The following is a 20,678-nucleotide window of genomic DNA, read 5'->3' on the forward strand; positions in this document are numbered from 1 at the left end:
AAAATAATTGGTGACGTGAGCTAATTGAGCAAGTAGAGGAGTACAGTAGAGGTCTATTTTGAGAGTCCAAACAATGCGGTTCGCTGCAGTTTGTGGGCCTGGATTGGAGATGAGCGGTCACGTGACGGGAAGCCAATGCATTTTCAGCTGCAAGCAGAGCTAAGGATATTCGGAAATCGCGCAGACAGGTAAACAATCAAAAACGCTTCTATTGTGAACTCGATCGCCCTCGGCCAGGCCGACCCACTTTTGCGCCGTCGTGGACGTCTTGTAAACACGTCCCATCCCCTGCTTCATCTTCATCCGATCTCTCTCCAAATGCCAAAGACTAGCCTGTTAGCTCGGTGACCCCCTTCTTCTCCAGTCTCCCTGGCCAGCTAGCCAGCCAGCCAGCCGCCCTCCGTCGGGGAGAGACTAGAGAAGGGGGGGCGATCCTTCGGGCTTTGCAGAGCCGATGTCGCCGTCGGGAAAGACGGGGATGCTCGGACGTCTTGTGCGTCACTTATTACCATCATGTCAGTCACGCATTACAACCACAAAATAAGCCTCATTTGCTCCCCGTTCATGATTAAATATTTTACGAGGAGGGGTTTGGAGGCTAGCGGGCTAGCCAGCTAATGCTAAACGATGTTGCACTCTGGCCTCAAGGGGGAAAAAAATCACGTATTATTTGTCCCTATTAAAAACGTCAGTGTTATTCATGCTGAAAAGTAAAAAATAATAAATGCGTTTGACAGCGATATAGTGGTTAGGACGTTTGTCTCGCAGCTAAATGTTCTGGGTTCGAATCCCCCGTGCTTGACATTTCGGTTTTTTTCTCGGGACACTGCCTGTGGTCTGAGGCTGGCGGGTGAGCAGTCCCAAGTTTTTGGGACGGGAACAGCAATCCTGATTTTAGTAAGGAGAGAGTTCAAATTGTGGTGACCCATGCAGTCAAATTGTTTTGTTTCAGGTGTCACACCCGTAATGGGGGACATGAAGACCCCAGATTTTGACGACCTGCTGGCAGCGTTCGACATTCCGGACATCGACGCCAAGGAGGCCATCCAGTCGGCGCCAGATGAGGCGGAGGGAGCGCCCCACGGGCCCGGCGGGGCAGCTCTGGGGAAGCCCGACAATGGGGCGGGGTCTCTCAGCCCCTCGGACGTGCAGGGGGACACGTCCATCGTCAGCGTCATCGTCAAAAACAAAGTGCACGCCGAGACGGCGGCGGCCGACGACGACGAGGGAGACGCCCAGCCGGACGCCATCCACGTCATCGCCCGTGCCGGGGCGGACGCCGGCCCTCGTCTCGGCGGGATGGTGGAATCGGACGCTCTCAATCACAACGGTTTTGGGATGTCGGGCGTTGCCGTCCCGCTGGCCGTGGGCCAGTCCAACGGCGCCCCTTGGCCCTTGAGCGCGCCGAAACCTCCGGCGGAGATTTCGGCCACCACCAAGTCCGCCAAGCAGGGAGGGAACATATTCAACAGACTCAAGCCTCTTCTGGGCCCCGCTTCCGGAGATCCGGTGGGCCGGGCCAGGAAGATGCAGCTTCTGCAACAGCAGCAGGACGCGGGACAGGACAGAGCGGACGGCCTGAAAGCCGCGCTGCCCTCCGCGTCTTCGGCGGGATTGACGCCGACTTACTTCCCACCCTCCAAAGCTCTTCCGGCCCCGCCCGGCACCCTCTTGTCGCACGTCAAGCCTTTTAACGGCGCCCCCAAGATGGCGGACTACCGGCCGATGGAGGAGGAAGAGGACGAGGACTCGGACGCAGATTTGGACAGTCCGCTGGTCATCCAGGAGAGCCCGGACTCGCCCATTTCCGCTCAGATGAATCGTCGCTACAAGGATATAACCCAGCCGGCACCCGGCGCTCCTCCTCAGCCCAAGCCGGGCTACGCCCCCCAAGAGGCGTCGCCGAGCCCGCGCTCGGCGTCCGCCGGGGTCGAGACTCCGCAACCCGAGGAGAAGCACCCGGAGCACGTCATCGAGGAGAGGGACTCGCCGGAGAGCCCGGAACCGGAGGCGCCTAAGGCCGGCGCTCAAGCGCCACACGCCAAGAGGTGCTCCAGCCCCGCCGCGGCCTCCACGCCGCCGTCTTCCGAGCTACGGGAACCCAAGGAGGAAGAGGAAGAGATGGAGGTGGGGAACGCAACGGACAAGGCGGCGGACGCCGCCGCCGACAAGCCGGAAGACGGCGGCGAGGAGAAGACGGTGGTGGAGGAGAGCAAGGCCAAAGCCGTCCCCCCCACCGCGGCCCCCGCCGTGCCCGGGGCCCCCTCCCGGCCCCTCAAAGTCCGAATAAAGACCATCAAGACTTCGACGGGGGGCATCACCAGGACGGTGACCAGGGTGGCCCCCAAAGGCGCCCTGGGCGGCAAAGGCCTGGACCCCAAAGGGAAGGTGTTGGTGAGCAAAGGTCTAAAATCGGAGCAGCAAGGGAACGCCAGCGCCCTGAACGCCCTCCCCGTGTCCACGCTCGCCGCCAGCAGCGTGATGCTGGCCGCCGCCACCAAAGTGCAGAACAAATTGGCGGCCTCGGACAAGGCCAAGGTTTCCGTCACGGCCGTCAACGTGACCAAATCGGCGGCCCTGCCCGCCGCCCCCGGCGTGGGCCCGTCGGGCAAATTTGGGGCCCGCTCGGCCGCCAAGGGGTCGCCCAACGGCGCGGGCGGCGCCCCCCACTCGGGCAAGCCGGCCTCCATCGTCAACAGCGCGGGCGCCGTCATCTCGCGCAGCCAGTCCAGCCTGGTGGAGGCCTTCAACAAGATCCTCAACAGCAAGAACCTGCTGCCCAGCTACAAGCCGGACCTGTCGGCGCCGCCGCCCCCCGAGTGGGGGCTGCCGCTGCCGGCCTCCGGCTACCGCTGCCTGGAGTGCGGCGACGCCTTCGCCCTGGAGCGCAGCCTGGCGCGCCACTACGACCGGCGCTCGCTGCGCATCGAGGTGACGTGCAACCACTGCGCCAAGCGGCTGGCGTTCTTCAACAAGTGTAGCCTGCTGCTGCACGCCCGCGAGCACAAGGAGCGGGGCCTGGTCATGCAGTGCTCGCACCTGGTCATGAGGCCCGTCACCGTGGAGCAGATGATCGGGCAGCAGGACGTGACGCCGGTGGGCGGTAAGCGCTCACGTGCTATTTAGCAAGACCGGCTAACTGGTCGGCCTTCGCCTCCACCCGACTGACTGCTCTTTTTCTTCTAGCGGGCTTGCTCTCCTCTTCGTCCCCCTCCGCCGCCGCCTCGGGTTCCGGCTCCGCCTCCAGCCCCATGAAGGACGGCGGGGGTCCGCCCCGGCAGGTGCGGCGCGCCCCCCAGGGCCCGCAGGCTCTGATGCCGCTGCCGTGCAAGAAGGCCGAGGGCCTGCAGTACAACAACTACAAGTGTCCCGAGTGCCAGACGCAGTTTTCCAGCAAGGCGGCCATGGTCACGCACTTCCAGCAGATCAGGGCGGCGTCCAACTCGGTGAGAGTTTTCCCGCCGGCTCCACCGTCTCCTTGGCTAACTGGGGCCTCCCTCCCTTTTCCGGCAGACGTGCTCCCAGTGCTCCCCGCCCATGATGCTGCCCAACTCGTGCGCCGTGTCGGCCCACCAGCGGATCCACAAGCACAAGGCCCCCCACGTGTGCCCCGAGTGCGGGGGCGTGGCCCGGCAAGCCGCCTTCCAGACTCACCTGGACGAGGCTTGCCTGCACTTTGCCAGACGCATCGGCTACAGGTGAGGGCGGAGCTTCGGGAAAGCCCGAGCTCGGCGTCTTTTCTGAGCCTTTGTGCGCGTGTCCGTGGGAAGGTGCTCGAGTTGCCAGGTGGTGTTCGGCGGCTTGAACTCCATCAAGTCCCACATCCAGACGGCCCACTGCGAGGTTTTCCACAAATGCCCCAGCTGCCCCATGGCTTTCAAGTCGGCGCCCAGCGCCCAGAGCCACATCGGCACGCAGCACCCGACGCTGACCGGCGGACAGGCCAAGTACGGGCGTGCCCGCCGACGGGCGGCGTCCTCTCCGCCGTCTAACACGGCGCTGTTTTGTCCGGGCAGGATGATCTACAAGTGCGTGATGTGCGACACGGTTTTCACCCAGAAGCCCTTGCTCTACATGCACTTTGACACGCATCTGGCCAAGCAGAAGGTGCACGTCTTCAAGTGTCCCGATTGCACCAAGCTTTACGCGCAGAAGGGCTCCATGATGGAACACATCAAGGTAGGGCGAGCCGGGCCGCGAAATTCCTTTCCGACGGCCCGCTCTCCTCGCTAAAACCCCCACCCGGCTTTTGCCATCAGACGGCACACAGAGGCTCGGCGGCGAAACAAGAATCCGCCTCCGAGCCCCCCGCGGCGATGGCCACCGCCCCCGCCCCGGTGTCCGCCCCCAAGGCCAAGCCCCCACCCAAGCCCGACAACTCGGACGGCGAGGACTGGGGGCGAGACAACGAGGAGGACGATGAAGAGGAGGAGGAAGAGGACGACGACGGGGACGAAGACTACGAGGGTCCCGGCTCGGCGGGGCCGACGGCCGGGGCCCCCGCGGAGTGGACTTGCCCGCAGTGCCAGAGCACTTTCACCGACAATGACGACTATCTCAGCCACGTCAAAATGGAGCACGGCAAGGTGACTTCCGTCGACTTTTTGTCAAAAAAATGTGGTGATAACCCTACTCTATCTTTTTGTCCCAGTTCCCTTGTCGCATTTGCGGGGGCAACTTTAGCACATCGTCCAGCCTCAGGCGCCACGAGAGAGTCATTCACGAGGGCAACAAGAGGGTTTTCCATTGCCAGTAAGAAACAATTGCACGGCCTACACTCACTGACGTTTGCGTTTCTATGACGATACGTGCACGACTAACGGCGAATTGATGTTGTGTCAGGTATTGCACGGAGGGCAAACGTACCTTCGGCAGCCGCTTCCTGCTGGACAAACACATCCGGCTCAAGCACAAGAGTGCGGACGGGCAGGTGAGTGGCGTCTCCTCCTTTTCGTCTCATGACCTCGGTGGGTGACCTCCCGGACGATATTGGGATAGCATCGGCTGAAAAAAAATGGAACGCTTTTAGCAATCTGTTTGCAAGATAGAAAAATAAGTGATTGGGTTCCTCCTCACCTTTTTTTGTTCAGGCGGCCCCTATGACCCGGAAGCGCGCCGCCACGGGGACGGAAGCTCCCGGCGGCCCTCCGGAACAGGACGGCGAGGGCGCGGCGCCTGCGGACGAGGACGCCCCGGAAGACTCGGAGGACGGGGGCACCGCCCCCGCCAAGAGGAGCCGCGCCTCGGCCGAGCCGGAAGACGAGAGCGGCGGCGCGGGGTTCCGCTGCGTGCCGTGCGGCTTCTCCACGGAAGACGGCGCCGAGTTCCAGCGCCACATCCCGCAGCACCGCGCCGACGCCGCCTCCTTCCAGTGCCTGCAGTGCGGCATCTGCTTCGCCTCGGCCGGCTCGCTGGGGCGACATCGCTTCATCACTCATCGAGTGAGGGACGCCCAGGGCGAGGCCGACCGCGGGCCGGGGCGGGCATCCCCGGACGGCTCGCCCCGGCTGGGTGCCGGCGCCGCCTCTCCTCAGGCCGGGGGCGAGGACGCCGACGGCAACCTGATCTGCAGGGTGTGCGGACAGCGCTTCGACAAGGCGTCGGACCTCAACACCCACTTCCGGACCCACGGCATGGCCTTCCTCACGGCGCACAAGACGGACAAACCCCAGTAGGGGGTGACCAAGCAAGGGTTCTGGAACTGTTGGACTCCGGGTGAGCCGCCATCCCATTAACCGGGTTTTCGAGCAAAATACTGACCTGTTCAGAAGAAAGTTAATAAGTCATTGAAATGTACTTGAAAACAATTAAGGGAATAATACAGTCAACTCGAGGCCAAAAGCAAAAATCGAGTTATTTCCGAACTTCCTATTTGAGCCACAAGATGGCAGAAAAGCACTACTTTATTCGACGGTACGTTTGGAGTTTTTCACTGAATAACAGAAAATGATGTACTATAAGTTCCTTTGAAAGTTACTCTTTAGGATTCTGTGTATTAGTATTTTAAGCCGTTATTTGTGACATGTGGCAGAAAACTGACAAATCCATGCCCATCAATAGCTTGTCATTACTTATGATTATGTAAACAGTAAATATAGTAAAAAATATCAGGCCCAAACACATAATTTTATGCTCATTTTACGAAAATGACTATTTTTTTGCCACTTAGTTGAGATATGACTTCAACTTTAATTTTTTTAAGCACAAAAAATACTAATAACGGAGTACTTAACAAAGGATTTTGTTGGCCCTGAGATGAAGTATGGGAGTTATTAGGATACCTTCAGTTGGAGGTATATCAAAAATGTGTATGAATCAAACGGCAACTTTGACTTGAGAACTACTTGCTCTAGAATATTTATACCATCTCCGTGTTTAATGCATGTCTGGACACCCTCCCTTTTAAGTGAAACTTTACCGCTGCACGACCGTCATTTTACCGATTTCCCCGGAATTTGGATTTGTTCTTACATTATTTATTTATATTGAACGCGTCTGCGAGATGGCCAGGATAATTAGTGACTTTGGTGTTTGTGATGACAATAGAGGGATGGCTAGTGCCTGCTTATTTTTTCCCTTTCTTTTTTTTGTAAATAAATAATGACACTACAAGAAAAAACAAATCTTGCTATGATAATGTGAATATGTGTAGTCTTTGTACTTGTACTGTTCCTTTTTATTTCAAGTATCAAACGAGCACTCCACTAGGAGGAAATCAATGTGTATCGATACTCGCGTTTCTTTTATAACGTTTAAAGAAAAAGAAAAAAAACGCTTTTGTTTATATTTCTTTTTATATACGTCATACCATATTTATATAGCTGACAATAGTGGAACATTTGTTCTTTTTTTCCATGGTTGTGATCTGCTTGCTAAAAATGCCATGCATACACTTTTGTGCGGTTTTCAAATAAATGTTAAAATGAGACTGTTTAACCTGCCATTTTGTGACGATAAAAAAACATGTCCGACTGACTGTTTAAAGAAGGATAGACCTACCGTATGTGCTCCATTTTCATTGCTCGAAACCTGCCTTGTTTGTGCTAACGCAGGCGAATGGCTAACCTGCAGCGCGAGTCAATCCACCTGCCGTGCAAATTTTAAAAACAATTTCAAAACGTCAAAAAGGCAAAATGTTTCACATCACAAACATCAATGTTCCTTTATTTTCATTCAACCAGCACTATGGGGGCCATACAAAAATAAATACGCCGGGCTCATTCAGTATTATTACCTCACCTTGCAATTGACAAACCTACAAGATCAATTAAATGTGGGCTTTTTATGACCAAGGTCACTTAAAACCTCCAAAAATCTTTGTGAAGAAGTCGCCATCATCGTCCCGCATGCCTGAGAAGTGAGGACCTGAAAGAAGCACATGGACTGAATTAGCACGGGAAAAATACAGCAATATGCTAAAATCCACAGTACACTTTTTGCTAAAGTAGGCAGGCGCAATGTGCAAAAACGTAGGTGGCGTGTACTGACCCATTTGATCTTGCGCTCCCTCTCCACCTCCGTGGCCTCCCGAGCGAGTAACGGTGGTTTCCTGGTTTCCTTGGCCGTCTCGGACCGTGCGCCGCTCTTCTAAAGTCTTGTCGAGAGATACAAATTAAAATATGCTTATACTTTGTGGTTAAAAAAAGGCTTACCAAAGAATCAGAAAGGCAAAAATCTCATCTTTTTACACTGAGCACACTAACTTTGGCATACTACCTTCAGCCTTGCAATTTTTGTAACTGCTTTCATTTTATTTTGTAGATGAAAATAAAAAAGAAGTATTATAGAGTGAGAGAAATGGACATACCCCGTCAGGTTTCAGCACTTTGGTGACAGTGACCGAGTGAAAGAAGGACCTGGGCCCCCGGGGCTGCCGACTCGGCACTAGCTCGTCGGGTACTGTCAGAATCTGATCCAGACCGCCAGAGGACACTGCAGAATCCAGATCTAGGAAAATGAAGATGGAAACAAGAATTAGAATGACTTTTCCCAAGCACCAAAAGTCAATTATCCCCCACCTCCGTCTTCTTTACGCTCGTCTTTTGCCGTTTTTGGTAGCTTTTCTCTCCAGACATCATTGAACTAAAAAAGGCAAAAAGAGTCATTGACATATTGCCACATGAAATTGGATATCGCTGACATTTCATTTACCTTTGAAAAGGGGGAGGAGCTCGGGAATTGCGGCGACTCGTAAGACGGATGATGGGAATCGTTTCTACCCCGTCCTTCACTATCGGGAGATTTGAGCATGAAGTCTCGAAGGGGGTTCCCGTGTCTTCCCTCCGGACGGGGTGGTGGTGCGAGACTGGGAACACCTACGGCACAAGATGGCGTCACATCACGCAGCCCACAATTTCCTAGGTGGCATTCTGCATTTACCTGAATGTGAATCCCAGCCACCAAGATGGGAAAAAATCTCCTCCATCTCCCTGAAGATGTGTCCAAACATGGGAGGTTCTTGGATTCTCATCCCGTCAGGACTGAAGCTGAAACCGAACTTCCAGGCGCTATCAAAGGGGTCCTGAGCGTCCCCCTGGAAACTGTCAAAGTAAAAGCCGTCGTCTTCGTCATCGTCTTCCTCTTCCCGGGTCATGGCATCGAAGAATGGCTCCCTATTAAATGGAAAAATATTAAAGTTGCTCTCTAATGATAAGCCAAGTAGAAAATTCACAAATGTTTTATTTGAATTTATGAGGGCGTGCAGTTACATTTGATAAAGGCAAATTTGAGTAAAGGAAAAAATAACGAACATACAACGGTGAATTAACTCACCATTCACCGCATTAGCTAACTTTATATTTGGAGTTTGTAATGTTACGTCAGGCGCGAATAGTCTGCCTAAATTATATTTCACTCATAATTATATGGCTGGGAAACAATATTTATCATGTAAAATACACCACGGCATTAAATGCACGTCACGTTAATCTGTAAAACAGCCCACTTCAACACGATACACTTGCTAGCTAAAAGCTAGATAGCAAATGTTACTTTAGCCTCGTTTTTACTCACCTTCGGCCACCAAAGCGACCACTGGGGACCCCGAAGAAACCACGAAATAAATCAAAAACGCTCATTTGGGCTTGGTTCACGATAAAAACGATAACATTATTAAAACGTGCTGGCGGCAAAGTGCGTGGAATGTAAACAACGCAGGTGCCACTGATTACTGATCAGAAAACTTCACTGCCGTAAAGTGTTTTGTTTTACCGTAATGACAGCAAGAGGCTGTTGTAGACCAGATTCTCGTTTCACTCACTTTACTTTTACGACGAAAAATCACATAAGACGACTGTGTTGTCATTTCTCAGTAGAATTTAACTAGACCACAGTAAACAAAACCGGGAGACTTTAAGTCATTCACATCCCCAAAATGATGAAAATGTCTTTGTCCTTGTTTATTAATATTTATATATTTTTACAAAATAAAAAAGGAAACAAAATCTCTAATAAGATCTGCATGGAATCAGCGGAGCAAAGCGAACAAACAGGCACTACAGTACTTTTTTTTTGTTTGTATGTACAAGACAAGTTTTTCCATTTACAATTGTGTTTTTTAATGCACAGTACAAAAAAAAGAATCACTGACAAAAACAAACAAAACCCATAAAGTACAAGTCTGTCCATCAGTATTGGATGCTGGAAGGTTTCCTTTCAAATGTGCAGGAAAGGGTGGCGGCGCATGGAGAGGTCTACTTAACTCGAGACATTACTGGATTATTAACATCGGAAGGCGGATTGGTTTTGGGAAGGATTCTTGGATAACCAGCCATAATATTCAAATGGTAACAGTAACTGTACATATGTTTTATACACTATGAAAATTCTGTGCTAGGCAAAAAACAAAAGCACAGTAACCCCATCTCGCCCCCCAACTTGTCTTATGTGTACAAACATGCACGCAACCACATGACAAACATCCTCACTCCAAGCCAGCTCGCTTATATATTTATATATATCTATATTTAGTAAAAAATAAACTTCACAACTCTAACAAATTTTTGCGAATTGCTTCTTCCAACTTAAAAAAAGGGACATAAAATAGGGCCTGGGGGAGAAACCAAAAAGGTCAATCAAGCAATGGAATAGTTTGCGGAAGAGAAAAGAGAAAAGAGGCCTTCTCCATCACCACCATCCTGCATTACTACTTCAATCCTCCCAACAACAACAAAAAGTGTAGGGTGTAGACTGCAGAGAATACATCAACATACAGAACCATACGGGAAACATTCTTTTAAAGAAATAAATGTGACATACGCGAGTAAAAGGGGGCGGTGCCAAGTTCACCAATTCCGCGAAAGGCGCCGTGTCACCTCATGTTTTTCTAACCATTCATTCTCCCCGGCAGACGCGCCGGGAAATTCAGCAGGAGTTAACCTTCGATACGGAGATGGGTATTCCAGGGGATCCGGGGCTCTGACCTCGGGTGTTAGTTGGCCCCCCAGTTGTAGCTGTTGTACGCAGACTTGTTGATCTGAGACTTTTGCTGAATGGACGCAGTCGGATTGCGCTGGCCGCTGCCGCTCTGTGCAAATGTGCGGACAGGAGAAAAAGGTGAGAACGGGAAAAGCGGATGAAAAAACTAAAAAAAAGTGAAAAGACATCTCACCTGGGCGTCCTGCTGCAGGTGGTGGTGTAAGATCTGGTTGTGGGGCTGCTGGTGCGGTGCCAGGATATGCATAAAAGGGCCCGGGGCGTAGCCCGCAGGGGCGGGGGCGTTGATGGGACCGCCGCTACCCAGAGCCGAGGGGAGGCTGAACGATGCCGTGGGCGTGCCGGCGTGGAAACCCTGCTTCTCAAACGACTGCTGGAAGGACCAAAGAAAGAAAAGGCATTCAAGACTTATTACATTCATGACAGACTCATTTAGGTTTAGAGCAGGAGGAAGCTACACTCCTTAACCAGTGCGGCTAAATTGTATACTTATATTTCCTTTCATCAATCAACTTTGGAGAAATACTCAGTGAATTTTAAGGTATTGGACTTGCCTGCGTCTTTGTGTAAACAGAACCGGAAATATCCGGTACTCCCGTGTTACTCGAGGTCACAGAAACTCCTGGGGAAGGCGAGGGGGAAAAAAAAGCAATCAATCACGGGAAATGTGGAAAACAACAGGGCAGAGCAAATGACTGGGAAACAATTTGTGTGAATCCACCACACAGCTTCTGGAAATTGTAGCAGCACCACCACTCACCTACTCCGGGCCCGCTGACATTGTTGGCCGGTTTGTTTTGCGCGGCGGCGGCAGCGGCTGCAGCAGCGGCGGCCGCAGCTGCGGCCACGGCGTTGCCGTATCCGCCCTTACAGAAATCCCCACTCCCTGAAGCCTGACCCACATCCTCATAGCCTGCAAGAGTCAAGACACAGCCGCGACCCGCAGCGTTAGACCCACCGGCCCCAGAGAGCACTTGCCAACTGACCACCTTTGGGCATATGATTAGTATTGTTAGCAAGTGCTATGTGAGGGGGAGGAAAGCGGGAAGCTGGGCTGAGGGGAGGTGGAAAGTCAGCTTGACTCACGGCAGGAAGCGGCAAAGCAGCAACCCAAAAAAGTTGCTGGAGGGAAAGCGTTAGAAGGGCGGATTGGGGATAAGAGAACATCCAAAATGGCTCTTATTCATGACTCCTATTCTTCCCATTTTTATTTAGTTTTACTAAATGGGTTGGAGTGAGAAATGTTTTTTGTGTGATTTAAAAAGAATAAGAGTCATGATCAATTATAAATGTTGATACTGTTCTATATAAAAACAAATGAGATGGGGTAAAGGCTGTGTTCTACTTCACTAAGGTTAGCCGCAAAAACCTGCACGTAGGCCTACCAGTGCTGTATCCATGGGAACCGTAGCCGCTAGCCTGTTGGAAGGGTGTGGCCGCCGCGCCGACATTCACGCCGTGCTGCTTTGACGAGGTAGGCGCCACCTGAAAGAATCCCGTGAATGCAGCGGGGAACATTTTCTTGGTTTTGTTGACTTTTTTCGCCCCCTCCCAGTCCGAGCCTTACCGGGAAGACGGCGGGGCCGTACTGGAAGGTGTTGGGCAGCCCCGGCATGCCCGTGTAATAGGGCAGGCTGGTGTAACTGTAGCCGGGGGGCAGCGCCGGATTCAGGAAGGGCTGCTGGGTGGAATGGTGCGCCTGCGTCTGGTTTTGCTGCTGATTCTGCGCCAAAGTGGTGGCGGGGGCCGGCGAGGATGCGTCGCCTCGACCAAACTTTGATAAGTCGCCTAAGCAGGAGATGCTCCGTTAAGAAAAAATGCTTCTGAATGAATGAATGTGATTTTTAAATAACGTCTCACCAGAATACGGGTTATTGGTTAACCCGGCGTCTCTGCTCGTCAGTGCTGTCGTAGGGGTGGCAAATCCAAACCCGTAGTAATCCTGCAGCCACGCAAAGAGAATGACAACATTTGGTGGGAAACCACCCAACACTTGGCCAGGAATTCCAACTTACCAACGGAATTCTGGTCTGCAGCATCTGCAGGTCGTCGTAGCCGTACACCTGAGTCTGACACGTGCTTTTGTTATTACGCGCCGCCACGTACGTGCAATGAATTGCGCTTTTACAAACGGCGGCGCACTCACTGGATAGGGATGTAGCAGTCCCGGGGCCATGATGTAAGGATTGGGGAGTAGAGGGGGAACTCCGGGGGGCAAGTTTGGAGGTGCTTTCCCTACATTGGACAGGGGGAAAAAAATTAGATGTCACACTGAAAGCCTAGGAAATGTGTTTTGGATTTTTAGCTACCATTAGCTACCACTTATATGTTTTGTTCCAAGTGCTCTTAATGCCAATAAAAAGGTCAAATCCAGTCAATCTGACTGAAAAACAGTGATGAATATATGCCTTACCTGAGGATACTGCGGAGCTGCGCGATGATAAGGATGTCACCGAGGGAGGAGCGTTGGAGGCCGCTGCGGCAGAGATGGAAATGGCGGCGGGCGACGGGGCCATGCCCTGCACCCCCACGGATGGCGCGCACAGCCCCATGGACATGTTGTTGGGGGGGCCCAGGCCGGACGGGACCGACACCGGTGCGGGGCCCCCCAGGGAAACCTGCGTCGCGGCGGGCGCCGACGTGGGGGGCGCCGACGACACGGCGGCCGAGGCGGAGGGGAAGGAGGAGGAGTGGAGGCTAGAATCGCCGTCCATGTTGGAGTTCTGCGCAAGAAAAGATCTGCTCTCAAGACTCTGCGACTCAAATGACTTGGACCGACGACGGCTGCGCTGATTTTACCATTAGGCTTGAGTTGGGGGTCCGACCCGAAGATGGAGCCAGGCTGTTCTGCTGTGACGAGAGTGCACTGGAAAAATGAAAAAAACAAAAAAAAAACGCTTGAATCGGGTTATTTTCAAATCTGCCAGTCTTGGATGCTAGCGTCATCACCTGTTGTGCGGAGGTGGCGGCATGGTACTCGGTGGTAGTTCTTCGCCTTGGCCCATCAAGCCCATTGACGTCTGATTGGAGGTCATCAGCAGTGAGGCCGGACCCGGGCCGGCGTCCGAAAGGCTGGCCGTCGCCGGTGGTGGCGCGACCGAGTCCGACGCGGGTTTGACTGCAGAACCTGCTGCAGCTATGAAAGGAAAGGCAAAACAAGTGGAATATTGATCAAATAACAATTGAAAAGGAGTACCCCCTCCCCACCCCTCAAGGAGAATCCAAACGACTTGCCTTCCACAGATTGCCCCGCCTGTAGCGAAGTGTAGCCATTCTGCAAAAGCGACAACGCGTCAGCCCACCGGTTTCTATGGCAACGGGCTTGAATATTCCGGGCGTGGCGACATCTGGCCTACCTTTGGCTGCAAGTCCTTCTGCGGGGAAGAGGAGACGGAGGGCGCGTAGCGTCGCGTCGGAGGCCCTCTCTGCTCGTACATATCCATCTGGCTGAAGTTGGAAAAAGAGCCAGAGTTGACTCACTGCGCCTTCCGTTAACCCACTTTTACGTGAGCCGCGCCAGAGGCAGCTCTATGGCTCCGCTTACTTGTTGGGGGCAGAGTAGAGGCTGTTCTGCATGGGGGTGGCGGGCGTCGCGTTGGCAGCCGACTCGTACTCGGGCAGCGTCGGTTCCGAGCCAAACTGCAGCGCTCCAAATTGAAGGTTAAGGCCGGAGATGTCCGCCGAACCGGGCATTTCCACCGCCATTGACGGAATCTGATGCAAACAAGCGCAAGATTAGCAATTGGAGCTGAAAAATGTTTCTGGCCATTTCGTCCGCTCTACCTTTGTCGGAATGGAAGTCCTCTTCTTCTGCTGTCGGAGTTTGTGTTGCTGCAGAGGCAGCGGACTGCAAGCCTGCGCGTCCGAGGGACTCGGCGAAAGCCGCTGAACCGCCGCCGCCGTGGTCATCGCCGCCATTTTGGGGAGCGAGGAGACGGTGGTTTGAGCCGGCAAGGAAGAAGCGGACGAGGCGACGGCGGGAGGCAGGAAAGCTTCCAACACGGACGACGTGGTTGCCGTGGCGGCCTGGAAGGGCGGCCGCTTGGCAAAGGGCACGTGGATGGCCGACTCAGCTTGAGACTTCATATCTGCGCCGGGAGAAGGACCGGGTTGAGATTCCATTTTGAGTCGGACGCGCTCGCTCGCCCTGCTCTCACCGTATTGTGCCCTGGAGTTGACGCCGCCGTCCCAAGATGGAGGGTTGGTAGCGGGAGCGGCCGTTTGGGAATGCTGGGCGGCCAGCTGAGCCAGCGCCTGGGCCGTCTTATACTGCTCCAGGAATTGGGAGCCCGTGGTCCCGCCGCTGCTTCCCTTCTGCTCCGCGACGTCCCCAAAACTCTTGTTCAGCATGCTGACCTGCCGTCAAAAGGGCGCGTTAAGTCACCACGTGCGGCCAGACCACAAGTCCCGCTTGTCACTCACCATGCTGTGCTGAGTGTAAGCCGGGTTGGAAGTGGCTTGGGAGAGAGGGGGGCCTTGCTTGGTGTTGCTGAAAACCAGCGACTGGGGTAAGGCGGAGGAGGGCTGGGCGGCCTCGGCCACGGGTTGGGCTTCCGTTTCCGACGAGGAAGGCGGGGGAGTCTTTCCCAAGAGCACCGCCAGGTCAATCCTACGGAAACGACAGCGTACCCGCAAAAATTAGCATCGGGAAGGATTTGGCCCGGGGTGGATTTTCCCACACCTCTGTCCTTTGGTGATGGTGACGTTCTCTGGCGGCGGTGGAACGGTCGCCACGCTAGAAGCGGTGAATATTTTGGTCTCGGACAACTGCAGCGCCAGAAAAGTTAGGAAATTAGATTTCAATTTCCACCTGAATTTCCATATTCGGAGGGGGAAAATGGGGCACTCACATCCTCATTCCAGTCCTCAGTTCCCCATTCCTCTGTGGGCGTCCTCCAGGCACCTTTGAGTAGAGGCATAAATCTGTTCAGCACCAGTGACAGGCTCGAGAAGTAGGTCACCGACACTGACACTTCATTATTTGCAGCAATTCTGAACCATTTTCTTTTGCGGAATATATTCAGAAGTCCAGCAGAGGGCGCATTTTCTCAGTGAGGGTGTTTACAGAATTCAATTTGATTTGCCCAGTCAAAAGGCAAAACGTCTCGAGGGTTTACCTTGGCCGGACTCAAATTTGGGCGGATAAGTCATTCCATCTCCCTGGGCGTACTCCAATCCTGAAGAAAGAAAAGTCCTTACTTTTAATAAATGTCCACCGTATAAAGTAAGGATCGTCGTGGTCCTTACCGGCTCCTTCTTCCGTCTCGGCGCCCCCCGTGTTGTTCCAGGTGCTACCGCCGCCGTAGTTTTCGTCCGTCTGGTTAGGCTCGGCGTAATCGGCAGGGTTGAATGTTCTGAGGAATAAACAAAGCATTTATTTTGGTCAAAAACTTGACCGCTCATTGGCTTGTGGTGACAAGGCCTCGAGTCGGTCGGGAGTTGTGTTCTTTTGAAGGAATGTCATCGCACATGGCCAAAAAATCTCAACAATTGTATCTCTCCCCTTAAGCATTTCAAGGACAACTCGCCTCAGATTTTTTTTTTTTACGACACGACACCCTAACTGGGCTCGTCCTTTTGGTTTTTATGATCTGGAGAGTCTGCGGCCTTTTGTTCGACGACTTGAGCGGCGTCCAACTCTAATGTGGATTAAGACGAAACAATAGATTCTTGGTACGACGCCTGTGACCATGGCAACAGGTAAGAGTGGAACAAAAGAAGCCCTCTCTGGTGCTTTAAGGATATGCAGGTGTTCTCTCCTTACCCCATGCCCTGCGCCGAGAATCGGCCTCCTCGCCGGCCCGAAACTCCTGGGAGGGGGGCGCAAGACAAAGCACGGCTCCAGACTGGGCACGCCGAAGGGGACTCGAGCGGCCGCAACTCACCGAGCGTGCCTCGTCCTCGCCCGCGCCCTCTCCTGCCTCGTTCCGTGCCCCGGCCCACCAGGGCCAGCTTGCCCGCCTCCAAGCCGTTTTCTTGACTCCGAACTACAGCGGCCAAAGAGGGAATCAGATGTGGAGGAAAGAAACGAGCTGGAACGACAAGACGTACACTCTCTGCCTCGGACGGCTCCGCGGCCCCGGCGGGGGCCGACCCCTCGCCGACGCGCCATGTCCCTCTCCGCTTTCTCCCGGCTCTCTTTCCCGTCGTCTGCGATCTCCGGCCGGATGACCTCCTTCTGGCCCGACACGCCCTTTTTCTTCCCCACCATCTCCCACGATTCCTGAGATCAAAGAGACTCTTATCTTCCATCTTTAAAATGACCACACGGGGAGACGTGCGGAGGACGCTCTCCCAAAATGGAAACAGTGACGCAGCATCCCACAATGAGATGAACCACAGTCTCGGGTGATGTCAAAAATGGTGACTCACGGTGTCTAGGCTACCCTCCAGTAGGACGTTGATGGCTCTGTTAACGTCCCCATTGCAGTCGTGCAGTGCGATCATAGACTCATCCTGGTCTTTGCCCGTGATGTCGATCAGCTAGAAAAGGGAAAGAGTCGCCGTGTCATCTCGCCATCGCTCATCGAGGTCCTGGCGCCCTGACGCAAAATCGGGCAAAATGCAACGACCCCCCTTCTCACCTGTTTGACCTTTGCCTCAAAGTCTGCATCGTTGTGGTCTGAAATCATCTGCGCCAGTCGGATTTGCTCTGCCGTAGCCTGTTGGCACAAAACGCACGCACATTTCAGCTTCAAAAGACGACAACAATCTCGAGCAGTGCACATTGAGCACCTCCATACTGTCAATAAAGTGCACTCCATTTCACATGATGGGGCAGTTTTGACATGGCACATTCCACTTTAATAAGGTTGACATTCTTACCTGAGGCCTTTGCTTGTGCTGTGTCTGGCTCTGCGTCTGGCCTGGCTGCGTTTGTTCCCAGCTGCCCCGGGCTCGGTTTCCGCCCATGGACGTCATCATTTACAGTATATACAAACAAGTTATTTACAAGGAATCACACCTGAGAAGAGAGAATGTCCACATCTGAGTGACCCCATTACACACTTCCAGGAACACAACACATAGCGAGCGAGAGGTGTGGGCACACGAGATAACAGTTCCAAGGTACAACAGCGACAACGACTAGATTCCAGGTCAAAAACATCAAGTCAAAAATGAAAGTAAACCCAATGCTAGCTGGAACACTGGGCGAAGTTGAAACAACATCGCAATGGGGGGTAAACTAGGCTGGCACACAAGGGGGAAAGGTCTTGTCTAGCCAGAGGAGTGCCATTTTTTACGTTTTTAATGTACTCTCCCACTCGTTGTCGAAAACGAATGCTTAATCTCGAACGTTACGTAAAAAGATCGGCTTGGACTGACACACAAACAAACATGCCCGACGACTAGGCCTGCCCATCAAATCGAACAATTCATTTGAGCTTCAAAAATAGAGAAAGCATGATATAGGTGGGGTTAGGAAGGAAGCAATGGGCGAAAAAAGATCCATCTTTGAAGTGTTGGTGGGTTTCCGCCTCAAGCGGCTACACCTCATGGCGACGAAGCTAACTTTTAGCACGAAGCTAACGCTACCTGGCGAGTGACGATTAATACCGCATTTACCTGTCAATTCACCACATGTATCACGTGAGCTCAAAAACTATTCAATGCACCACTCGGGTGTGATAATACAAGTCTTGGCGTTGCTCGACATCAAAACATTTCCCCGGTAGTGAGATGCTAACGATTTAGCCACGCTAGGTGAACAACTAACTGGACGTGGCTAACGGCTAAGGCTAACTAGTTAGCTCGGAGCTATATTAAAGAACACCCCGTCACAAATATCGATAATCATTCTTCGCGTTGCTGGCAGTAAACAGTGTTAAAAAGATTTAAAGATTGGGCCGCTGGTCATCCTTATTCACCCTCTTCACACACACAATTGACAAAGAGCACGACACTGACCAAAAAACCGGCTCCGGACTACACACACCGGCCGACAAGTGGTCTAGTAGCCCGACCTTGCGAGACGCTTTTCGGACACGATAAACATTATCGCAAAGTGGGGGGTGAAAAATAACTGACGCACGAAAGTCTGGACTTTTTCCTCCCACACGCGCGACATCAACAACCGCCGTTTACCTGTTTCTCTGCCACTCTGACACCACCGAGAGCTGTGTCATGTGGTCTAACACCGCACAGAGCTCGGAGGAAACTGGACAAACAAACATGTGATCACTAACTAATAAAGCATTATTATTTTTTTTACTCCGGGTCCGTGACATGTCATTGCGACTAGTGCGCATCAAAGGTAGCATGTGCCGGCGAATGCAAATACGAGTGTCGTTTAAAAGAATAAAATAAAAATAGATTTTTTTTTAAATGTCAACACACACATTGCATAGATTTGGCATTTGTAAATACCATGAAAAGCATCACATCACTCCTGTAAAAAAAAAAGGTGAAAAAATACTATTTACATAAAACCCCCGATACAGTAATGTGTTTTAACTGTAATACACTAACATGGAGAATTCCATTCATAATAATTATGTTTCTTAGTGCTCTTTGTTACTGTCGTTTACGGTAATTGTGATGAAGACGACAACGCCGGGTCAAGCTAGCTGCTTTAGCCGAAAAGTGAGCCAACTTTCGCTACATTACATTGCTAAAACAGTATTTAAAAAAGATACGCTCTCTCAGTTATGCGTCACGTAACACACTATTATAACCTAGCCTCGGTTTTGCGCTAGAGTGCTGCTTTTGCAACCTGATAACGAGGGAGCTAGCTGGAGCTAGCTGGTAAAGTACAACAACATTTCTCAACACTGGTGTCAAATGGCGGACTCGCCGCCGCTGTCTGGTGTTAATGTGGTGCTGGTAATGGCCTACGGAAGCTTGGTAAATTAAATACATACATTTACCTTGCTGTCGTCGTGTCTACGCTGACGTTGCTTTCATTTTGACAGGTGTTCGTGCTGCTCTTCATTTTCGTCAAGAGGCAAATTATGCGTTTCGCCATGAGATCTCGGAGGGGCCCCCACGCACCCATCGGCCATAATGCTCCAAAAGTGCGTATGACCAGCTTTGTCTTGTTGAGATTTAGCCAATCACTTGCCAATGACAGCAATAGACGTCCAATCTGTTACCATCAATGTCAGCTAATCAGTTATGTTTTTTTACAGGGTTTACGAGAAGACATCGACTCTCGATTGTCGAAAGTTCACGAGATCCGCTTTGAACCCCGTCTCCTTCACGAAAGAGACGTCAGGCTGAGGCGTGGATCGCAGCTCAGTGAGTTCCTGTGACCCTTCCTTGAAATCAATGGCAAAAGAAGCATAATTCTCAATGAGTTTCTTTCACAGGCTGTTACAATTACCTCTACAGGATGAAAGCCCTGGATGCCATTCGGGATTCAGGTGAGCGAGAAGACATCAACATTGGCGCCCCTTCACATTTGCTCCATTTGCTCTCCTTTTGCTATCAGGCATCCCGATGGAGGAGATATGCAGCAGCCCCAACGCCTTCACGGGCCGATGTTTCCGAAGCTGGCTGCTGGAGGTCCGCAACTCGCACTCGTTGATCAAGAGCAGCCGCGGCACCCTCATCGATCGCCTGCTGGAGGGATACGACAGCGCCCGCCACGGCACCGGGGTGCGGCTTCGGCTTTGGCGGCGGTCCGCTTTCGGGGCCCCGGGACCTCATCGTTTGCTTCCCTTTCAGGTGTTCGGAGAGGCCGAATTTCTTCAATATCAGCAGGCGCTGGACGAATTGGCAGACACGTAAGTTCATTTTGGTTGTGTTCCGGAGCTGGGAATCCAACGGCGCCATCTTAATCCGTTTCTTTGTTGGTGCTTTTAGCGTGAAGGCGTACTTGGGCAACAGCAACGCGGAGGAGCAACACCAGCGCGCGGCCATGGATCTGACGGCTTCTCCGGCCCGCGGCGCTCCGTCCACCATCCAAGTGACGTACCTGCCGTCCAGCGGCCCACGCAGCAAGAGGCCCAAACACTTCCTGGAGCTCAAGAGTTTCAAAGACAACTATAATACACTGGAGAGCACTTTGTGATTATTTTTTTAAAAGTCTTACTATTATTGAAGCTGTTTATTATTGTGTGTTTCTGTAAATAGTTTTTTTTATGGGTGGGTCAGATTAAAATGTTGATTTGTGTACAAAAGTGTTGGTGTTTGGTCAGTGTATGTATTCAACTGAAGTCCTCCATGTAGTGTCTGTCTTGGGCCACAAGAGGGTAGTGTAAGATAACTATAACTTGCATTCTACATATTCTGCTTTTCAGTTC

General features: G+C 52.4%; 4 protein-coding genes across 5 annotated transcripts; 2 read left to right on the top strand and 2 right to left on the bottom strand.

Moving 5' to 3' along the window:
* The first annotated feature begins 43 nt into the window (after positions 1–43).
* On the top strand, positions 44–6,936 carry znf687b (zinc finger protein 687b). The gene is made up of 10 exons (XM_077743310.1): positions 44–188; positions 953–3,103; positions 3,187–3,446; positions 3,514–3,698; positions 3,771–3,947; positions 4,017–4,179; positions 4,260–4,586; positions 4,652–4,752; positions 4,843–4,930; positions 5,091–6,936. Exons 2-10 carry the CDS (start codon positions 967–969, stop codon positions 5,673–5,675), a joined length of 4,023 nt encoding a protein of 1,340 aa, XP_077599436.1. The 5' UTR covers positions 44–188; positions 953–966; the 3' UTR covers positions 5,676–6,936.
* A 200-nt stretch (positions 6,937–7,136) lies between these two features.
* On the bottom strand, positions 7,137–9,211 carry hax1 (HCLS1 associated protein X-1). Its single transcript, XM_077743321.1, has 7 exons — positions 9,013–9,211; positions 8,380–8,612; positions 8,152–8,315; positions 8,019–8,082; positions 7,808–7,947; positions 7,489–7,594; positions 7,137–7,365 (listed from the first exon to the last, which is right to left on the bottom strand). The coding sequence occupies exons 1-7, from the start codon at positions 9,075–9,077 to the stop codon at positions 7,295–7,297; spliced, it is 843 nt and encodes a 280-aa protein (XP_077599447.1). The 5' UTR covers positions 9,078–9,211; the 3' UTR covers positions 7,137–7,294.
* Positions 9,212–9,383: 172 nt separating this feature from the next.
* ubap2l (ubiquitin associated protein 2-like) lies at positions 9,384–18,668 on the bottom strand. The gene is given in 29 exon segments (XM_077743324.1): positions 9,384–10,525; positions 10,610–10,807; positions 10,989–11,056; positions 11,195–11,347; positions 11,820–11,919; positions 12,002–12,222; positions 12,295–12,376; positions 12,450–12,503; positions 12,581–12,669; positions 12,848–13,157; positions 13,234–13,300; positions 13,384–13,570; positions 13,669–13,708; positions 13,791–13,908; positions 13,910–14,148; positions 14,218–14,522; positions 14,592–14,790; positions 14,857–15,043; positions 15,116–15,201; positions 15,285–15,337; positions 15,552–15,611; positions 15,682–15,788; positions 16,199–16,244; positions 16,320–16,421; positions 16,486–16,657; positions 16,807–16,917; positions 17,019–17,096; positions 17,260–17,398; positions 18,520–18,668. Coding segments are annotated over 28 exon segments (3,627 nt in total). The 5' UTR covers positions 17,359–17,398; positions 18,520–18,668; the 3' UTR covers positions 9,384–10,429.
* A 33-nt stretch (positions 18,669–18,701) lies between these two features.
* On the top strand, positions 18,702–20,473 carry LOC144214709 (protein C1orf43 homolog). Of its 2 annotated transcripts, XM_077743323.1 has the most exons (8): positions 18,702–19,017; positions 19,131–19,278; positions 19,347–19,448; positions 19,563–19,671; positions 19,743–19,796; positions 19,865–20,031; positions 20,101–20,159; positions 20,239–20,473. In XM_077743323.1, exons 2-8 carry the CDS (start codon positions 19,216–19,218, stop codon positions 20,444–20,446), a joined length of 762 nt encoding a protein of 253 aa, XP_077599449.1. In that variant the 5' UTR covers positions 18,702–19,017; positions 19,131–19,215; the 3' UTR covers positions 20,447–20,473. The 2 variants fall into 2 exon arrangements, with proteins under 2 accessions (XP_077599449.1, XP_077599448.1); XM_077743322.1 differs by having other exon boundaries at positions 18,702–19,278.
* The last annotated feature ends 205 nt before the right edge of the window (positions 20,474–20,678 follow it).

The sequence above is a fragment of the Stigmatopora nigra genome, chromosome 21 (genome assembly GCF_051989575.1).
Source record: "Stigmatopora nigra isolate UIUO_SnigA chromosome 21, RoL_Snig_1.1, whole genome shotgun sequence".
Lineage (NCBI taxonomy): Eukaryota > Metazoa > Chordata > Actinopteri > Syngnathiformes > Syngnathidae > Stigmatopora > Stigmatopora nigra.